We start from the raw sequence: 20,996 nt of genomic DNA, 5'->3' as shown, positions 1-20,996 counted from the left end.
ACAATGAAACTGCACTTTAAAAGCGTCAAGTAGGGCACTCTTTTCCTCAGTGCATCGGTGAAACCTATTACTAATTCATCAAATCAATACACAAATGCAGCTGTCACTTTCTTAAAGCGAAATTAGACGATAACGATCCAATGAGCGACAGTGGTCGAGTGGTTATGGTGTCCGACTAAATTTTAAAGTACCCAGGGTCAAATCCCATTGGAGCTATAAACCAATATCTCTTAGTTGTAAGCTGATTTTTTTACTGACTGACATGTTAACACTTAATCAGTATGAACCGCTGGGTCTAGATAAAAAAAGAAATGGTGGTCTTGAAATGGGATGGGTCTTGAATGGATTTCCCAAATTCCGACGGGTGCAGAACCTTTACAGAAAAAAAATTACCAAATTTCAACCAGTATATACATTTATTTAACTTGATTTTTTACATTATATGACACACATAAAAACTGTTCTCACCTTTTACAATGAAGATGTGTAAATTATCACAATATCATCCAAATAAGTACACACCTCTGTCGTTGAGAGGGTTAACCAAACGGAAGGGTTTCACATCCAGTTGGCCCCATGCATTGCAAAGTCCATATGGGACATTGAATTCATCCTGAAATATTAAAAAGGCATAGTGCTGTAAGTAAAAAAAAAATATTGCACTTCTAGCTTTTACTCGTAGCTTCGGCCGTAGTCAGCGCCACTTACATGCGCGAATTTAACGCCACCTAAACAATAAGCACTACAGGTTTTTCGCAAATACTCGTACCATGGGATTGGATGAAAAGTACCAAAGTCTTACTCTCCTATTTATCTCAGACTCCCAATTGCAAAATTTCAAGAATATTGGTTCAATAGATAACGCGTGAAAAGACACACAAAAAAGAGACGAAATTTTCAACTCCTATAAAAAAACAAAAAAACGCCACCTAAAAAAAAACATATTTTCACAAATGCTACAGGAACTTTTGGTTTTACCAGGACAGGTGTGTCCTTTTACAGACTCTTAGTTATAAATACGCAATTTCAAGAAGATAGCTTAGTTGATAACTAGTTAAGGGATAACAAACAAATAAACTTACTTTCGCATTTATGATATAAGTTGGAATATCATCAAGGGGTCTCTGATCCTGTTTAAATACGAATCAAATCAAATACCTAAAAGCAGTCATTAGAAACCAAGACTCGAAGATAAGGCGAATTAGTTTACTCAGAGGTATACTGATCCACACACATGCTTTCACGCACAATACTATCGTAGTTTCTGGCCCATTGCGTTTCAATATGAAGGTTGTATGGGTGACATATGGTTAAGATAACTATTGCTACGACTATAGTACGATAAGTTAACAAATTAATCTGAAAACACAAAATAAATTACGCGAACGTATCTATATAATATATGATAGCTATATAAAATAATTTATAAGCCCTACGTAAGCTTAATTTTAAAATATATCATGCGATTTATCCTCATCATAACTAATATAATCAATGCGAAAGTAAATTTATTTGTTTGTTTGTTACCTCTTCACGGGTTATCTACTGAATCTACTACTTCTTGAAATATCACGTAAGTATATGTAATTAAAAGTCTGGAGAAGAACAGAGAGTACGTCACCTAAGAGTGGCGTTTAATAACGTCGCTCTTAGGTGGCGTTTAATAACGTCGCTCTTAGGTGGCGTTTAATAACGTCGCTCTTAGGTGGCGTTTAATAACGTCGCTCTTAGGTGGCGTTTAATAACGTCGCTCTTAGGTGGCGTTTAATAACGTCGCTCTTAGGTGGCGTTTAATAACGTCGCTCTTAGGTGGCGTTTAATAACGTCGCTCTTAGGTGGCGTTTAATAACGTCGCTCTTAGGTGGCGTTTAATAACGTCGCTCTTAGGTGGCGTTTAATAACGTCGCTCTTAGGTGGCGTTTAATAACGTCGCTCTTAGGTGGCGTTTAATAACGTCGCTCTTAGGTGGCGTTTAATAACGTCGCTCTTAGGTGGCGTTTAATAACGTCGCTCTTAGGTGGCGTTTAATAACGTCGCTCTTAGGTGGCGTTTAATAACGTCGCTCTTAGGTGGCGTTTAATAACGTCGCTCTTAGGTGGCGTTTAATAACGTCGCTCTTAGGTGGCGTTTAATAACGTCGCTCTTAGGTGGCGTTTAATAACGTCGCTCTTAGGTGGCGTTTAATAACGTCGCTCTTAGGTAGCGTTTAATAACGTCGCTCTTAGGTGGCGTTTAAACCGTTATTTTTATTGTAGGTAGTGCTAAATTCAAGCAAGCAAAGCTGCGGGTAAACGCTTGTTTTCATGACCTGACCATACCCAAGAGTATGTTAGATAACAACAAAATTTAACTGGAGAATCAATTTGACTCATTTACATTTCGCATTGGGCGAAAGTGCTAAAACTCTTAACCACCTTATACAATATCCACAAAAAATCTATGGAACCTATTCCAAATTACCAGAAATCATACAGTATAGGCTTATAAACTTGGGATTCCTCTTTTAGGCGATGGGCTAGCAACCTGTCACTATTTGAATCTCAATTCTATCACTAAGCCAAACAGCTGAGCGTGGCCTATCAGTCTTTTCAAGACTGGTGGCTCTGTCTACCCCGCTAGGGATATAGACGTGATCATATGTATGTATGTATGTATGTATGGATACAACAGGTCCTACTTACCCTGTTCACTGGTAATGACTTTCCTCTCACGATCCACAGCACAGATTCCGTGCAAGGCGGAGTGGTGAGTGAGCCGTGGTAGACCACGTACTTTTGAAACGGAGGGCTGAAGAAACTCAATGGTTTAGGCGAAAGCTTTGTCTTCTCGGAAGGTGTATTAATTGATGTATTCAATAGCTCTGCCACTCCTGGGTGCGTTTCGTTTGAAAACTGGAATATTAATAGCTTTTACATACATGTACATATGTATGTGTGCATACAAATCACGTCTATTATCCCTGAGCCAACGGTTTTGAAAAGACCGATAGATAAGGCTACGTTCAGCTGTTTGGCTTAATGACAGGTTTCTTAAAGAAGAATCTCAAGTCCATAAGCCTATCCCTTAGCCGCATTTAACGCCATCCATGGAAAAGAGGTGGAATGGCCCTATTCTTTTTTATTCGTGCCGGGAACCACACGGCACTTTTTGATAGCTATTATTCATTCAGAAATAAATACCTTAAACACTTCTGCTAAATTAAAATTTTCTGTGACACAAAATGTTAACAGACCGTTAACAAGGTATTTCATGATGTCATTATTTTACAAAATTTAATTGCCAGTTGTCCAAAAAATCACCGTTGGCGACTTGAACCAAATCTGACACTCGTGTGACAACACCCATTGTTATTCTCGATGAAGGAATTTAAGGTAATAAATATATAATAATAAATTATTTTGTTTATGTAGAAATCTTTGTGTAAATATCTTTCTAAATATATATTTATTTGCAATCTCCTTTTTCTCTATCAACTAATTGTAGTTCATTTTTTATTTTTACTTGTTTACATTAAATATGATACTTAAAGCCATTATTTTTTCATTTATACAAGTATTTTTGTAAAGTTTTCGCATTCAGTAATTATCGAGTAGGCACGTGTTGCAGGAACATTTCCTGAATAAAATTAAAACAGAAATAAGCTAAAAGTTTGACAATAATTCTTTGTTTACATTTTGCCCCGAGCTATATTGAATATGGTACTTATAGTAATTTAATTTCAAATCTAGCAAAATTTATGATTACTTTTTCAGTTAATATATTTTTATCGCATTGTATATCCAAATCAATCACCTTTTGTGGATAATTAAGATATCCATAAATGTAATGTTTTGCGCTGTTATACATTAAAGCTATCGACATTACTACCATTGTATCAAGTGTCCACGATTCTGTGTCACTGTGACAATACCCTATCAGACAATACAAGTGTCTCGTCACACTTATCACTTCCATGGCGTTAGATATTTACATACACCCTGCATCCAACAATCGGTAGCCAAATGATTAACTTGGAAAGATCCGTTCAGATTATACACCAATTCGACGGAAGGTTTTATCAAGACTCCTTTAATTTGAATCAATGTCAGGATGAGCATTGAATGGATTTACTCGTTAAGGGTAAATGACAGAACGACTCTTGTGAACGTTTTATCTGATCAAGGAACGGAACAGAAGAGTGGGGTTTCTGTTACCGGTAATAAAGTTAAAAAAAGAACGAATGATACTTTATAGAAGTGTAAAAATAGACTGGGAATATTTAAATGTTATTCAGATACAAATAATCTCACTATTTATTTATTAATTTTATTTATTTAAACTTTATTGCACAAAAAAACAAAAATGTACGCCGTTTGTAATGTAATGCCGTTTGGCATTCTCTACCAGTCAACCAGCTGACCAAACAGAAAAAACTTTAAGTTGGTGGTGCGATAAAGTGCACATGCATACTGACAAAATACATACATTACAAAAAAAAAAATGCGTAAATACATACAAGATATACATACATAATATACACTATAAATACATACTTACATTACATTTTTAAAAAGGTAATAGAATCTTAATGGCTATTTGGCTTAATGATAGAATTGAGATTCAAATATTGACAGGTTGCTAGCCCATCGCCTAAAAAATAATCCCAAGTTTAAGCCTATCCCTTTAGTCGCCTTTTACGAAATCCATGGGAAAGAGATGGGAGTGGTCCTATTCTTTTTTGTATTGGTGCCGGAAACCAAACGGCACTGGTTTATTCTTATGAGTTTCAAATTGAAAAACAAAAACAGAACAAAACAAAGTCCTTTCAGGATCTTTGTGTTTGTGCGTTGTGTAAACGTAAACTTGTAGTTTACCACTGCGCCAGAGTAACAGTAAAATGGTCTGTAAAAAAATCTTTTCAAATGTTATTATTAAGTATGGCAAATAGTTGCAGCCGCTTTGGGGTGCCCTTACCATGTAAATATTGACGATACCTAGAAACGCCAGGGGATCACTGGAAGACCTGTTTACTGCGTCCTTGAAATCCCTGTACTCGGCTGATATGTGTAGAACCTGGAAATAATTGTATTATTATTTATGTGAGGCTCCATGATGAAATAGAAAAAGATTTTCGAAATTCGGACATCAGTACCTATAACGTATAATTAAATGTACTGCTGCTTTCAAACAGTTAGATATACATAGATACATAAAATCACGCCTCTTTCCCGGAGGGGTAGGCAGAGACTACCTCTTTCCACTTGCCACGATCTCTGCATACTTCCTTCGCTTCATCCACATTCATAACTCTCTTCATGCAAGCTCGGCGGTTAGTAGATGTAAGTGGAAGAAACGGCGAAACGAACTATACTGCAGCGTGTTCATCAGACAATTGTATCGCATTATGTATCATTCATAAAAAATCTTGTCATTTTCACTTAATACTGATATATATCATAATTTTCATGAAAACGAATTGTAAAACTATGGAAAAATCTATTCATTTCCAATACTTTAATACATACAATACATACTTTCTTCGGTGCCTCCTGGTTTTTTTTAAAGTAAATGTGACGTGAACTTATGATGAACCTAACCTGACTCTCAATAGGGTACTGCAAACCACTTATAGTATGTTCAGAAGGCCAATGAAGAACAAGGGAGTGGAAGACATATCTCCTATTGAATGCCGCCCCTCCATACACAAGAGGTCTATTCTGCTTTTTCCATTCCCCAAGAAGAATAACTGGAAAAAAAGGGTATAATTTATTTTTATAGACAGTGAAAGTCACCTCCATATACAAGAGGCCTATTCTGCTTTTTCCATTCCCCAAGAAGAATAACTGGAAAAAAGGGTATAATTTATCTTCATATATAGTAGAAGTCACTCAAGTGAAATGTTAAAAACATGGGATTCTTCTTTTAGGCGATGGGTTAGCAACCTGTCACTATATGAATTTCAGTTCGAGCTTCGGTTAAAATGCATGATGTGCATAAAAGGCACAGGTTCAAATCCCACCTTGGCCTCGCGTTTTCTAGTAGTTTATACATTATTTCATATTAAAATACAAAATATTATATTGTAAATTTATGATTTTGAAATTTTTTCAATGAAAAGTTTTTGAAGTAAACAGTTAAAAACAGAAGTATTTAAAATAACAAACAAATCAACAGAGTGATGATTCCACGAAAAAATTATTTCATACACAAACATGTTGTGAATTGTCAATACCGAGAAACTGTAACTAATACAGATTTTCATATCGAATACGTAGAGAACTACAAACTAGCTAGTGGACAGATGTAGTTTCTGCCTACCCTTCCGGGAAAGAGGCGTAAATTTATGAATGTATATTTATTAATTGTTATGTTTGGTTTAATTTGAAATTTATTTTTTTGTAGTACATTTTTGTGTTTGAAATATTGAGAAAACAATATCGTTAGGTACAAATGTTATTTTTCTATTCAATGAGAAAAATTATAAAACTAGAAACAGCTGTAAATTAAAGAGTTTTTGGTATGATGAGCAACGTGACAAATGCACGCACGTAAATATTAATTTTTTTTTATTTAAAAAAGTTTTTCATCATATGGTCTATTCTTCTATCGCAAAGACACTACTAAGCCAACCAAAAAATGGGCGAGGACAATGTCACAACACAACAGCATTTGTATTTATTTTCTCCGACATGTTTATCACTTCAACCCACATCCAGTGAACAGACAGACAAACCGGGCTTATTAGTAGAGATTGCAGTCATGTTGACTTTTTATTTGACAAGGGAAACTTCTTTGCTCATTCATATTTTTTTTACGAGACACTAAAATTACACAAATAACGATGTTTATGTTTCCGGAACTAAAAATAGAAAACTCCGTCATTTTCCTGTAGATATCGTATGAGACAACTAAGGGATTTTTTTCTTGCACAATAGTCTAAGTCGGGATAGGTTTACTGTTAACTTAGTCATGGAGGTCAGATGATGTAAGAAGTCATTCTACTGGCATTAGTCCCGTTGCGTCCACGCCTGGAGACGAACGAGAGGTCCGCCTTTGACTACGATCCTATATTTAGTAAGACCCTGTTTCAAAACGTCTGACCTATGCAGAGGAACCTAACCCATATTGAATCACGGCTTAAGATATTTTTCTTCACAGTAAGATCACACAGATTAGCATTCAAACTAATCTACATAACTCAAAAAAGAGCCAAAAAGCTGATCTGTCTGTCAGTTTTTTCAAGACTGACTTTGTCTACCCCGCAAAAAACAGAGTTATGGTTTAAACCATGCATCACTTTTATCTAGTGTCTTAACCGACTCTTTATAATGACTAGAATTTTCTTATTCTAAAACTAATCATACTGAACCCTAAAAATACAAACTTGCGACCTTTCTTACTCATTCTTAGAAAGCAAACAATGTTTTGTCTGCAGATAGATTGGTATAATTTTCTTGAGAGGACGAGATAGCGTACCGTCTCCTAATTATAATGCTTATAGTCAATTTCAATTTGTCTCAACTAGCAAGATATTTTCAGAGTACCTAGGTCATTTAATCGAGATAAAACCCGACAGTTAATTAGTCTTATTTGCTCATTATCTTGGTACCTATATATTTTTATTAAACATAAGATTCGCAATGAAGTTTCCATTCTCAACAAAATCAGAATGAGACTTACGAGTAGCTAGTACTAATTAATACTGAGACGAGTTTGTTGATCTTTAAAGAAATAAATCTGTATTGAAGTTTTAATTATTCCCGGGATGCGCTCGTCTGAGTACTGCCTTGTATTCAATCAAAATACTTATCTCACATTTTTATCCCTTACGAAATAGTCAGAGCAGCGTACTGCTTAATAGCCAAATGCTGAAATTGAAATTCAGATAGTAACAGGTTTCTTAGCAAAAAATATACAATGCAACCGGAAAGATTAAGTCTTTGCCTGCCTCTCCAAGAAAGCGACATGATTCAAATTTTAAATTCAAATTCAAAAATTATAATTAGGTATAGGTACATATACATTAAGTTTTCGATTAATCATTAGTTAGCAATTTTTGTAATAATTACAAGGCTAGGCGAGGCTACAAAATGTATTAATAAATAGTTTTTCGTCCATGTCGTCAATATAAGTGGCTTGCATTTGCATCCGGAGTTCGAGTCAACTTAGCAATCAGGTCGTCTGACCACAAAATGGGTGATTCCTACGCTGACGTTACCCGCTATTCTAAAATCTGCCTCATCGGTAGTTTGTTAGTTACTGGTATACGTTTCGAAGTAAGAACGTTGGTATAAAAATGATTCGTCTACAATATAAGTCATCTTCATTTTTTATCTCTCTCTTTCTCTCTCTCTCTCGTCTTTCCTTCCACAACGATGGTTTATGCCCAAGGACCACTTTCGACCTATCACCAATTCGCCAGATTTTAGGCGTCGTCAGTTTTGAGCGTATCGGCTTGCATATCATATGAGTATTGCAACGTCTAGCCAGGATATCTTCGGCCTGACAGAAAGACTTCTGTAAGACGTCTCCGTCTTTTTACTTTCTGAATTTTAGCCAACTGCGCAGAAAACTGCGTGCATTTCAAGAGGACGAGTTAAAAGTACCTACAAAATGTATTTTTTACTAGTGGATCCGTTTTATTTTAATTACTATCTATTCTATTCTGATCCCCCGTTCAGTGCGGACAAAATGTAATAATAATAATGAACAGAGGATCCGTTTTGGTAGTCAAGCGGTCAAGACTGCTGGCTCTGTCTACCCCACAAGGTTTATAGACGTGATTTTATAAACGAATGAATGAATTCCTGTAATTAGAATTCGTTGTATGACAATAGAGCAAAATTTAAAACTACTCAAATCAGCTTTAAATTTCAGTAAGCTTAGAACTTTTTGTCCGTACTCAGGTAAAAGCTCCAGCCAGCCTGTTGGAATTAATGCATTTATGTGGCTTTGGTTTTGAAGGACTTTTTCTAGGTTCCCATTAGAAGCAAAAAAAAGTTTTGAAAAGTTTCAGTGGAGAATTCAACAGTGATATATTTTCTCGTTATGTTCTGCACTTTTAATGACTTTTTTACATAAATACGGTACAAACTGGATCTGAGATCGTTGGTGGTGAAACGGTTAAAAAAAAAAATAAAAAGTATAATAAGCACAGGTTTAAATCCTGCTATCGTGCATCAATAAATACTGATGCTCTTAGTGATGGGAAATATTGTGATGAAACGCGCATATTCTGACAGCTAGGTTTGCAACTATGATCTTTACCTACAAAGTTTGCAAAGATCAGATAGGAGTCACTTCTTGTAAAAACCTATATATAATCACGTTTTTATCTCTTGCGGGGTAGACAGCAAGAGATAAAAACGTGATAGTCTTGAAAATATTATAAGGCCACGTTCAGTAAAATAGCTTATGATGGAATTGTGATAGGTTGCTCACCTATCGCCGCCAGGAAGAGTCCCAAGTTTATAAGTCTTTCATTGAGTCGCCTTTTACGACCTCCATGATGGGAACGATATGGCGTGGTCCTCTTCTAAAGTACTGGGAACCACATGGCAAAAAAACCTGAAAAACCCAACTTACCACATCAGAATACCATACGCAGGTAGCCTATGGTATTCTGATGTATTATTGCAGAAACAAAACTTTCAATGGTTTGGTTTGGTTTCTATTCGGGTGTATTATTGTAGCAAGAAAACTTTCAATGGTAGCTTTCTTCGCTTTTTTGTGCTCATATAAGCGAAGAAAGCTACGATTGAATGCTATAACTACATAAATGTCTAACTTATAATATCGAAAAAAAAAGACAACGAATCAAAACAACAAGAAAAAAAATAATGGTATACCTCTTTTCCCATCATTCTGTAAGCTCATTGAAGTAGGTCTTGTATCGTAATTGATGAAGAGTAGTTTTTTTGCTTTAGAATTGACCAATCCTCTCGCCGGCAGATTGACAGGTGACTGGGATCTGCCACCGCAGCTTGGGAATGCGATGGACCAATTCACTTGATCTTGAAAGTAGAACATCAATATGTAACTCTTGTGTATGTTGAAAGATTGTTACTTACATACTTTATAAAATCACGCCACTTTCCCGGAGGGGGAGGGTAGAAACTACATCTTTCTACTTGCCACGATCACTGTATACTCTTTTCGCTTTATTTCGAGTATTCTTCTCAGGTCATCCTTAATTTGATCAAGGTACGTTCGTCCAGGCCTTCCATCTCTTTCTTTCCATTCACACTCTCCTTGTGTATTTGCTTAGTTAACCATCATTCATCCTCTGGACATGACTAAACTTTTTTAGCATAACTGAGAGGCTGCTAAACAAAATTAGCTAAACATATTGATTGCATAGGAAGCTGATAATTTTGATAAGTTGCTCCTTGAGGTAAAAAGTATAGTGGAACATTAAGGAAACTTTATGCCTAAATTCACACGGTAATGGGACTTAAACGAGATTTCAATTTACCCAGCCAGAGCTGCGCATATTAAAGTCAAAAGCTTTGGGGAAAATCTAGTGAATGAATAAATAAGCATTAAAAAATGTTAAAGTGCTTAATGTTTGTCTCTTCATTCTCTCGGAGAAAGAAAATTTTCAATGATATACATACGAGTATGTATTTTCACAAATTTCAATTCAAATTTTACGCCGGGGAACAGAGTAAAATTTAACTTGCAAAATTTGACCTTAACCGGCTAACAAACAATTAACGCAAGTTAAATATTTGAGCATTCGAAAACAGGGAAACAATGGCTGTTGTAATTCAATCACTTGCAGATTTTATTATCATCAAAAATATGTTTCATGGACAAAAAGTTTCAATAGTTTAAACACGTATTTATTATGACGTTACCTTTATATTCCCAGTTATCTGGTGAAGTTCCTGAAGCAGAAAAAAAGCGTTTTAGAATATGTAAGGATCATGATATTTTAATTTTGGAATGGGTTGATGAAACATCTTGATGGCGGTAGTCTCATTTGCATCCTCCTGGAGTATTTTAGGGGCCGCTCATGACCATGATCCAGGTATGTTTGTTTGGGTATTTTTATCGAGTATATCCACTAGATGACATGTTTTGGATCGCCCCGGTGTGAGGATTGTGAGTCACTGAAATAAAATACTACACTCAATTGTCCGAATATCACCGGGGTGATACATTTACAAAGTGAATTGAGAACACTAAAAGTAAACTTTATGCACTCGGTGTACAAAATCTATGCAAATAGGTATAGGTGATAACCCAGATGTATTTATATAAAAACTCATCTCAATAATTTCTTCACCTGAATAGCTTTTCTTTCACCTATCTCGATAAGTACTCTATGATATTAAGATTATTATTAAAATAGTACTCGGTACAAAAATTACTTACCACGCCTATACGATGACCAGTATAAACCATCTCATTTCAAGACAATTATTTAAAAAACATTATTAAGCTTTTAGGATAACCATTATGATAATGTCTAAATGATAAACATCGCGGTGTCATTATAAGAGTTAAAATGACTTTTAAAAGCGAAATGATAACGCTGTAAAGTTATAAAGTACCTGTCAGATTAGCCTTAACAGGTGGCTGCTTATGTTTCTTGTGAAAAATGTTTCGAAATCCCTGAAAATATTAAGGGAGTGAAGACAATTTAATTCTAATGCCTAATATATCATAATAGGAAAGTAAAGAATGCCGTGTAGTTCCTAGCACCAATAGAAAAAAGAATAGGAATATTCCATCTCTTTACCATGGATGTCGTAAAAGGCGACTTACGGATAGGCTTATGTACTTGGGATTCGTCTTTTAGGCGATGGGCTAGCAACCTGTCACTATTTGAATCTCAACTCTATCGTTAAGCGAAACAGTCAGTCTTTCAGTCTTTTTATGACATGTTGGAATATAGACGTGATTGTATGTTATGTTATGGAAAAGTAAAGTCCATTAGTTCAATTCTTCTCTTCTATTTTCCTATCGGCAATAATGACCCCCCCCTCCCTTTTCTCATCTTTGAATAATCACAGTTACACAGTTCAAGGGTTAAGCTTCGGGGCGTGATACGCTTTCTGATAATCTGACTTGTCTTTGACATCCAAAATTTTGAGGCTATTGATAATAAGTTTACAGCCATATTCCGCTGGAAACATTATCTTTAGCCACCTCAAAATAAGCTTTAGCCACGTCAAAGCACGATAGTTCAGATTCCTTCAAAACTTCTATGTTCATATTGGCAATTGTAACTAAAGCTCTAAATAAGATTAATTTTCGAACTGCAATATACAGAAAGTCTCACATAGGAGTTATGATGCGTGTGAAGCCGCGGTCAAAACCTACTTTTTAATAAGATGTCGCATGTAAAAAGTACTGACTTACATTGTGACTTAGATCTTGTCTATAGGTTCTGATTGGATCGGTACGAAGTAAAAATGGGTACTGTGTTGGTAGGTGGAAGACCCAAATCGTTTTCGGCTGAAAGAAGAATAAAAATGAGAGAACACTCATCATTCTTAGCTATGAAAGAAAGTCATCTTTACCATCTTTCTTGCTTTAGACTTATTATAAGACAAAAGCATTACTCAATTATGAGGTAGTTATTGCTTTCATGGCTAGCCATAGCGGCAAAATTAAACAAATATCGTGAACATATCATCATCATATGCCGTGTGCACTATCTTTCCATGGATGTTGTAAAAGGCGACTAAAGGATTCTTCTTGCATGTGATGGGATAGACACCTGTCATTATTTGAATCTTAATTTCATCATTTAGCCATACATGGCCTTTCAGTCTCTCCAAGACTGTTGGCCCTGTTTACCTCGCAAGGGATAAAGGCGTTTTCGCAGAAAAATTCGCTAACTAGCAACATGGTAAATACCTAACAAGCACGCAATATTTTCAAATTTGAAATTTCAATTTATTGAGGAAATTCCTATTCTGTGAACGTCTCAGTATAGTGGATACTTACATCACTTTATATTCACTCTACAGTCTCATATAAAAATAGGATTCAAGACAATAAAAGTAGGGTTTGGTGGGTATTTCAGGTTTTTCCTGTTTTATTGTGTTAGTTTTATGTTCTTCGATATTCTCTTAAGTTCAAAGATGACCTGATTTTATTAAATTCTCTTGTATTTATCAGATTTGTAAGCAAAATTTGCTATCGTGAGAATACCAGCATTTTGGTATTATCTATACTAATATTATAAAGCTGAAGAGTTTGTATGTTTGTTCGTTTAAAAGCGCTAATCTCGGAAACTACTAGTTCGAATAGAAAAATTATTTTTGTGTCGAATCGTCCATTTATCGCGGAAGGCTTTAGTCTTTATAACATCACGCTGTAACTTTTAAGAGCGAAGAAATAATAGAAAATGTAAAAAATAAACGGAAAAAATTATACATCCTTGAGAGCTTCAATGATGCCCAAAATAACTTTTAATTTAATTTTAATTCAATATGTTATGTCATGTTGCGGTTGTGTGTGTTAAAACTTGACTTTTAGTACCAGTAACATAAAACTATGACGTTACAGCTTATGATATGACTTTAAATAGGATGTCAATGATTTTTTATTAACTAGAAAATTTCAGTATATGTAACTGACGAAAACTTACACATTCTTGATGTCTCAATGTTACTGCTTAGCAATTAACGTAACTTCAAAACTCAATTTCAATGTTAGAAAAATAATATCATATGTGAGATAAATAAATAAATATAAATATATACGGGACAAATTACACAGATTGAGTTTGCCTCGAAGTAAGTTCGAGACTTGTGTTACGAGATACTAACTCAACGATACCATAATTTATAACAAATATTTATATAGAAAAACATCCAAGACGCAGACCAATTAGAGAAAGTTCGTTCCTCATCATGCCATGTCCGGGATTCGAACTCGGGACCTCCGGTGTCGCAGACAAGCGTATTTACCGTTGCGCCTCAGAGGCCGTTAAGATGAAAATACTCGTAAAAGGATGATTAAGTTTTATTTATTTAACAATTTATATTTTTTACACAGTCCAAATCATTTAATAACCACTTAATCTGCAAGACCACGAACTGTTAAATTTTATTTGAAGTATTAAAGTGCTAAATTTTTCAAAATTACTTGAAATTTTAATAAAAGCTTGTCTTAAAATTACATTTTACTTAAAAGTTTAAATCGGAGTTGATTAAAGATTTCATCAGTCTCAGCTGCAAAAGTCCGATCTTTTTTTAGAATTACAAATACACCTGTATTTTTTAAAGAAAAACAAAATAACCCGCTACGTTTATAAATTACTATTTTACCCTCTAAACTATCGGCACCCTTTATATCTGCCTATTTATTACGTCTTTTCTCTTAAATTTGCGTAATCTCGATTGTAATTTCAGCTGTTAGATAAAAAAGAAATCCTTGTCTAATAAAACCATCAAGTAATTAATATTTTTGAAGCTCTGCAAACATTTCGATATATCCATCAGATTTAATTTTAACGCGTGCTCGGAACTAGCGTTTCTTGGGAAAGTAGGTTTGTTCATAGTGTTGTCGCATTGCGTGGGAAAACCTGTAATATACATACATATAAACAAGTCTATATCCCTTGCGAAGTAGACAGATCCATCAGTCCCGGTTCTATTCTAAAGTGCCGTTAACCACACGGCACCAAGTTGCAGGAAACCACATACAGAAGTAACGAAAATTCAAATTTTAAATAAACCAACAAATTTTGATGTTTTGATTTCTTTAATCAAAGTCAAATTCTGACTATCCTCACATTAATGGTGTTAGCATCAATTCTGGTAATGAAGACTTACCCTTCCATATTTAAGGCGGTCTTTAGCTTCGTTCTCCAGTTGTTTCTGTATATCATCAGCATCGTCCAAAAGTGTGTTAGCTCTGGGACTTGTCTGGTCTGAAGTTTCTCCTTTAAAAATTCCTTGAAATATGTATTATTGTTTTCAATTGATTAGAGAAACAGATTAAATAGAAGAAGACGGGTTGTTATCTTTAATTTGTTAATTGCTCTAACGGCTGATGGGATGAACATGTGAGAGGCCTTTTCCAAACGTTGGGATCCAAAAAGAATAAGCCAGTAAAAATGCAATTTTTATTTTTTAAGAAAGAATTTTTTTTATTTAAAGAGAAAGAAATTGTTAGGGATTTTAGGTGAGGCTCATTCAAGTTTCTTGAGTATCCAAGGCAAACCAATGGCCTAATACGATGGCATAGATAAAACAAGTAAAATCCCGACATCATAATTGATGAAAGTACCTACCTATAACCTAGCTAGTGGAAAATATTTCTGATATTAAACATATTGGTAAGCTGTGTGTGAACACGGGCCTGAAAACTGAAATTTAATCAAAAACTTCAAAGCCCGGTCGAAAAACCGATAGGAAAATCTATAGTTTTAATAAAAATTCTGTTAAAATTAAAAGTATTCTTGTAAAGGACTTTTAGTACAAAATATAACGCATTTTTAATTTATTCCATTACATTTGTATAACAAAAATTGATTAAAAGCGTCCTAATTACTTTAAACATCGAGTTTAAGCGGTTGCACCCTCCACCGCAACGTGTCGGAGCCCGGGGCCCTTCTTCCGATTTGTCTATCTCTTCCGATTTCTTTGTCCGGTCAAGTTTATCGGAAGCTATCTGGAGAACAAATGTCTGCCCATGCCGCCTCCTCCGGGCCTAGGTAGAAGGAGCAAGCCAAAAAATCTTGGCTACACGTTACGAAAGATGATATGCAAGCCAATGGACTTAAAACCTGGGGACGCTAGAAAACGGGACAAAGTGAGTGAGAGTGAAAAAGCGGACCTCGGGCCTTGAAACACTTCCGTGGAGGGTGGAACTAAGAATTTGCAAAAATGAGAGACAGAGAGATATATTGTCTTCTCTTCAATGTTCTCATTTTATATCTACGACACTCATATCATCCTTCCCGATGTATAGCCACGCCATCTTCGGTCTTAAAGCATGTATGCTTTAAGACCTAAAAAGTACACTTGTCACAAGATACCCTGTAAGGTAGAGCACATTTGTCACTCGGAAGATTATTATTGAAACTAAACATTATTTCTTGAAACAAACAAGTTTATCTGCCATTACTGATTTATATATTTATAACACATCTATAAAATCTGGGCATCATTAAATTTATATTGGTAACTATAGCACCAAATAACTATTACGGAGCAGGCAAATCAAAAGAACAGGTCGCAAGTTGAATTCTTCAACAAAAATAAAAGTGCAGTTAACTTATCTTAGGTACCATTAGTTTAGGAATAAATGATGCAGAAAACAATAGCATACAAAATAGGTGTAACATCGGCAAACTCATTTTTTGAACAAAGATAATGGCGCCGTACCTAAACGAGTAAGCCTGCTATTATGCATGGTTCCAACTACGAAATAATTCATTTTAGATTTAAATTTTATTTTCCATATTATTTTGTAAGTTTATAGTTTGGATTATGGGTTTGTTAATACAAATTCGAAATTTTTATTTATTATTATGGGATATTTCAAATACCCCCTAATAATTGTCATATCTCTATAGCACATTCGATGCCACGTGATGAATGACAGAGTCACTTGATGAATGACCGAGTAACGTGGGGCCTGACCGAGTCGCGTAATGACAGAGTCACATGAAGACTGACCGAATCACGTCATGACCGAGTTACTTGAAGGCTGACAAAGTTACGTGTGAACAAGTCGAATCATGACTGAATACTACGCACTTTCACCGGATTTTTTTAACTTAATCTCTTTTCTTCACGATTTAATTTCCATGAAAAACGATTTCTTTCCTCGATACATTCGAGTTGCCATAGTACGATGACACAATCTCTTAAACGCTGATGTTTGCGCACGTGGCGACGCGACATGGAGATTTTATTACGAGCTCACAGCGTTTATTTCAGAAACTACACTAGTGTTAGCAACGCTAAAATTCATCATTAATTATAATTTTTTTTTTTCTAAAATGTTTCGCACTGAAAGCTGAACTTGGCCTTTGAGTCGTTGTTAGTCATAAATTTGGTATATACGAGTACTTTTGAATTTTTTTATCCATGAAATATATTTTTAATGTTAATAAAATCATAGGCAAATTTCGCATTTACAGCAATTTCCAGATAAAAACATATATTTTTATCTGGAAACGTATTCAAGATTTCACATTATGCGGTCGAGTTAAAAACAACTTGGCAAGAAAAACAGAAGCTTTTCTTCTTTACTACAACAAAAAAAATCTATAATAAAACTAAAGTTGGAAGCGGGATTGTCGAGACAGCTGGCATCTTACTTGCAGTACCAAACTAACTTTCAGGGGTGTCAAACTGACGCAACTTGAAAATACATGAACCACATCGACTATACTAAGTAATAAAGAGGTAAAAAATTTATTACATACATTAGAGAAAAAATGAGTGCATTTTTATATTTCAAAGTACAATCATTGCCACTAAACTTATTTTGCCAGGTATAACATAACATATATATGTACCGCGAGGTCTAGTCGTCTGTTTCCAAATTTGCACTCTATATCATAACTGGAAAAGTTTCAAATATTTTATATATAAGTTTTCACAGGCGTTATCTTTCATATCTTCCTTATTGTCGCATATGTTCTTCTAATTCCCCCGGGACTATCGCCCGTTGGATGATGAGTAGCATTCGTCTAGTTCAGACGTTATTTTTATAGACCACAGAAGCCCCTGACATTTACTACGGAGGCGATTTTGCGGAAAGAATTGCTAGCAATATATTCGACTTTACTTGTCTTTCAACTTATCTTTTGTAAAAGTGCCCCTTTTTCAGTTATATACGGAAGTATGTCATTGAGTGGGTTGTGAGACGAATCTGAATTACTTTGTTTACCTCTTATTTTAACTGTCTTTTCACTGGTTAAATTTGAATGTCACCCTTAATTTAAGGAGCTGGTCTATCAAAGGGCGCCTTCAATTTAAAACTTATCTATACTAAGTTAAATTCGGCGAACTATATTATATAGTTGTAACTAGCTGTCCCGGCAAACGGTTGTTTTGACATATAAATAATTTTTAAGTAGTTTCTAGTAAAAAAAAAATGTTAAGAGTGGAGAGCCCTTGTCACTTAGGGGTATGAAAAATAGATATTGGCCGATTCTCAGACCAACTCAATATTCTCACAAAATTTCATAAGAATCGGTCAAGTCGTTTCGGAGGAGTATGAACGAACATTGTGACACGAGACTTTTATATATAAGATGACGTAGAACCCTACTTTCTTCTTCCTAACTATATTCCCGGTTGCATCCTCACCACTCTGGAGAGAACCTGGGATAAGCTCTTAACCATGGATCCTGGATTGGGTGAGTCAGGTTTTTACACAAAACGACTCCCGTCTGACCTCCGTAACCTTTGCAGGTGAACCTGACCCGTATTGAATCATATGTTTACACATCCCGTTGCCTGAATGTGCAGGTTTCCTCACGATTATTTCCCTCACCGTAAGAGCATCGATTAGTTATCAAACTAATGTACATAACTTCGAAAATAGTCATTGGTACATGGATTCGAACTTCGATTCGGTGCCTTTATGCGCAACTATTCGACGACCGACGTAGATACCTACTCTATTTGCCTCCAATTTCACGAAAGCAATTTCCTGGGCATAAACAAAGTCAAACTAAAAGTTGTTTAAAAGATAGAACATCATTGTTTCAGCCGTAGGACGTCCACTGCTGAACATGGGCTTGACTTTCACAAGGATTTCCTTAAGAAAAAGATCGCAAACTTAAATTCTCTGATAATGATTCTGACAATAAGCTTTTGCTGGACAATAACTAGTTGTTCCCGCAAAGAAATGCGGCAAATAGATAAGTCTCTGTCTGTCACTTCTGGGCAAGACATATCTTGTCCATTGAACATTATGTTATGACCCACATAATTTTCCGTTCCAATGTTCATGTAATGACGAAATATGCCTTATTTCTGTAAGCTCCGCAGGTTCTTATTTTATGAACTAGCTATATTATCTGTGCTCGCGACTTCGTCTGCGTGGAATTGTTATTTTGGTCATCATTGAAGCCCTTAAGGATACATAATTTTCCCCGTGTTTCACATATTCCATTATTTCTTTGCTTCTTATAGTTGCAGCGTGATGTTTTAAAGCCTAAAGCCTTCCTCGATAAATGGTCTATTCGACGCAAAAAGAATTTTTCAGTTCCTGAGATTAGCGCGTTCAAACAAACAAACTAAATACATACATATGGTCACGTCTATATTCCTTGCGGGGTAGACAGAGCCAACAGTCTCGAATAGACTGAATGGCCACGTTCAGCTATTTGGCTTAATGATAGAATTGAGATTCTAATAGTGACAGGTTGCTAGCCCATCGCCTAAAAAAGAATCCCAAGTTTATAAGCCTATCCCTTAGTCGCCTTTAACGACATCCATGGGAAAGAAATGGGGTGGTCCTATTCTTTTTTGTATTGGTGCCGGGAACCACACGGTACAAACAAACAACAAACAAACTCTTCAGCTTTATAATATTAGTATAGATTACATCATCAACTTACCTAATTGTGAATTAACCTGATTACTGAAGAGAATTGAACAGCACAAAAATATACGAAAGTTGCTCCATGTAATGTACATTTGTTAATCTTATTTGTATTTATATAGTATTATGAACGCGTAATTATAATTACACCTTTTTACTTGACAATAAATGTCAGTAATTCTCTTTTTTTCTGTGTCAAATTCATAGAGGTATCACAAACTCCTACTATCTTAAAGAATTTAATATTGCATAGATTTAAAAATATCTGTATTTAAAATGCCTCTGATGTATGGGTGATGTAAAAATTACAGACTACCAATTTTCCGCTTTTTGAAAGAAAAAAAAAATATTTGGTGCAAATGGTGATATTACATTGTTCATAATATTAAAAATGAAAAATTTCGTGATGCGACCAAAAGGGTTTCCACTCTACATATGCATGTGTAAGATGAAGTTACACAATGCGGTGATATTGGAAGGAACGTTCATACGAGGGTGGTCAAAAAATGTCTTTCATCTTTGTTAGGCCGGAAAGTTTTCATTTCCAATATTTTTTTTTGTTTTCATAACAAAGATGCTAGACATTTTTTCGGATTTTTTCTCCGCAAAAGTTCACGAACGTGATTGCCTCTTTGCATTGCATTCATCAAGTGCAAACTTACATTCTCCTTCACAGTAAGAGCATCCGATATGTTACCAGCGGTTCCGAAATGGTACCAGTTTTTTTCGCGAATGAACAGCGCGACGTTCGGTGTGTTCCTGTGTTGGTCACGTCTATATCCCTTGCGGGGTAGACAGAGCCAACAGTCTTGAAAAGACTGAATGGCCACGCTCAGCTATTTGGCTTATCTAATGATAGAATTGAGATTCAAATAGTGACAGGTTGCTAGCCCATCGCCTAAAATAGAATCCCAAGTTTGTAAGCCTATCCCATAGTCGCCTTTTACAACATCCATGGGTATGGATATACTTTACCTGTATACCACATAATTATGTGTATGTATGTAATTTTAACTTATGATGTTATTCCAATTTCAAAGCTATATTACTGCAAACGTTTATGAGAATCCTTTGAAAAGTTTTGGCGTGAAAGTGTAATAAACACCCACACATCCCTCAAAACTTTCGCATTTATAAATAATAATATATTATAGTCAGATGCCTTTCAAATTAATCAAAACGCTACTGAAAACGTAATTTAAATACAAGAATTACCTGCGGGTTAAATTGACTAAAGGTTCAACTTGAGATTTAATCTGAAAGTAAGTAAAGATGTCGTCGACTTTTAATTTTCTTTGCAGTTGAGGGAAATTCCTCTTGTATTTGTATTTCATGTTGGAGAGAAACTGAAGTTTAACATTTCCGTCTTATATATTGAGTTCGGTCATGCAATTTGTGAAATGAATTTGAATTTACGATTAAGTTTCCAAAGATACGCGGAGCTTTTGTTATAAATGTATGTTAGGAATTTGAATCTATTTAAT

At 35.2% G+C, this 20,996-nt stretch overlaps 1 protein-coding gene across 1 annotated transcript; it reads right to left on the bottom strand.

Annotated features, from left to right (window-relative positions):
- Positions 1–469: 469 nt before the first annotated feature.
- Positions 470–20,500, bottom strand: LOC106140044 (carbonic anhydrase 1). Its single transcript, XM_060945909.1, has 10 exons — positions 20,488–20,500; positions 14,775–14,896; positions 12,349–12,444; positions 11,538–11,598; positions 10,839–10,868; positions 9,828–9,992; positions 5,577–5,725; positions 4,954–5,052; positions 2,682–2,891; positions 470–613 (listed from the first exon to the last, which is right to left on the bottom strand). Exons 1-10 carry the CDS (start codon positions 20,498–20,500, stop codon positions 503–505), a joined length of 1,056 nt encoding a protein of 351 aa, XP_060801892.1. The 3' UTR covers positions 470–502.
- Between the last annotated feature and the right edge of the window lie 496 nt (positions 20,501–20,996).

The sequence above is a fragment of the Amyelois transitella genome, chromosome 9, assembly GCF_032362555.1.
Source record: "Amyelois transitella isolate CPQ chromosome 9, ilAmyTran1.1, whole genome shotgun sequence".
Taxonomy (NCBI): domain Eukaryota; kingdom Metazoa; phylum Arthropoda; class Insecta; order Lepidoptera; family Pyralidae; genus Amyelois; species Amyelois transitella.
Note: the sequence above shows the minus strand (reverse complement) of the source record. Positions and strands in the feature narration are given on the sequence as shown.

Excerpts from the sequence above, each read along its gene's own strand:
- LOC106140044 (XM_060945909.1), bottom strand. Across the intron at positions 12,445-14,774 it reads ACCGCCTTAAATATGGAAGG|CCGAAAACGATTTGGGTCTT; the intron begins GTAAGTCTTCAT and ends TTCTTCTTTCAG. Across the intron at positions 9,993-10,838 it reads AGATAACTGGGAATATAAAG|ATCAAGTGAATTGGTCCATC; the intron begins GTAACGTCATAA and ends TCTACTTTCAAG.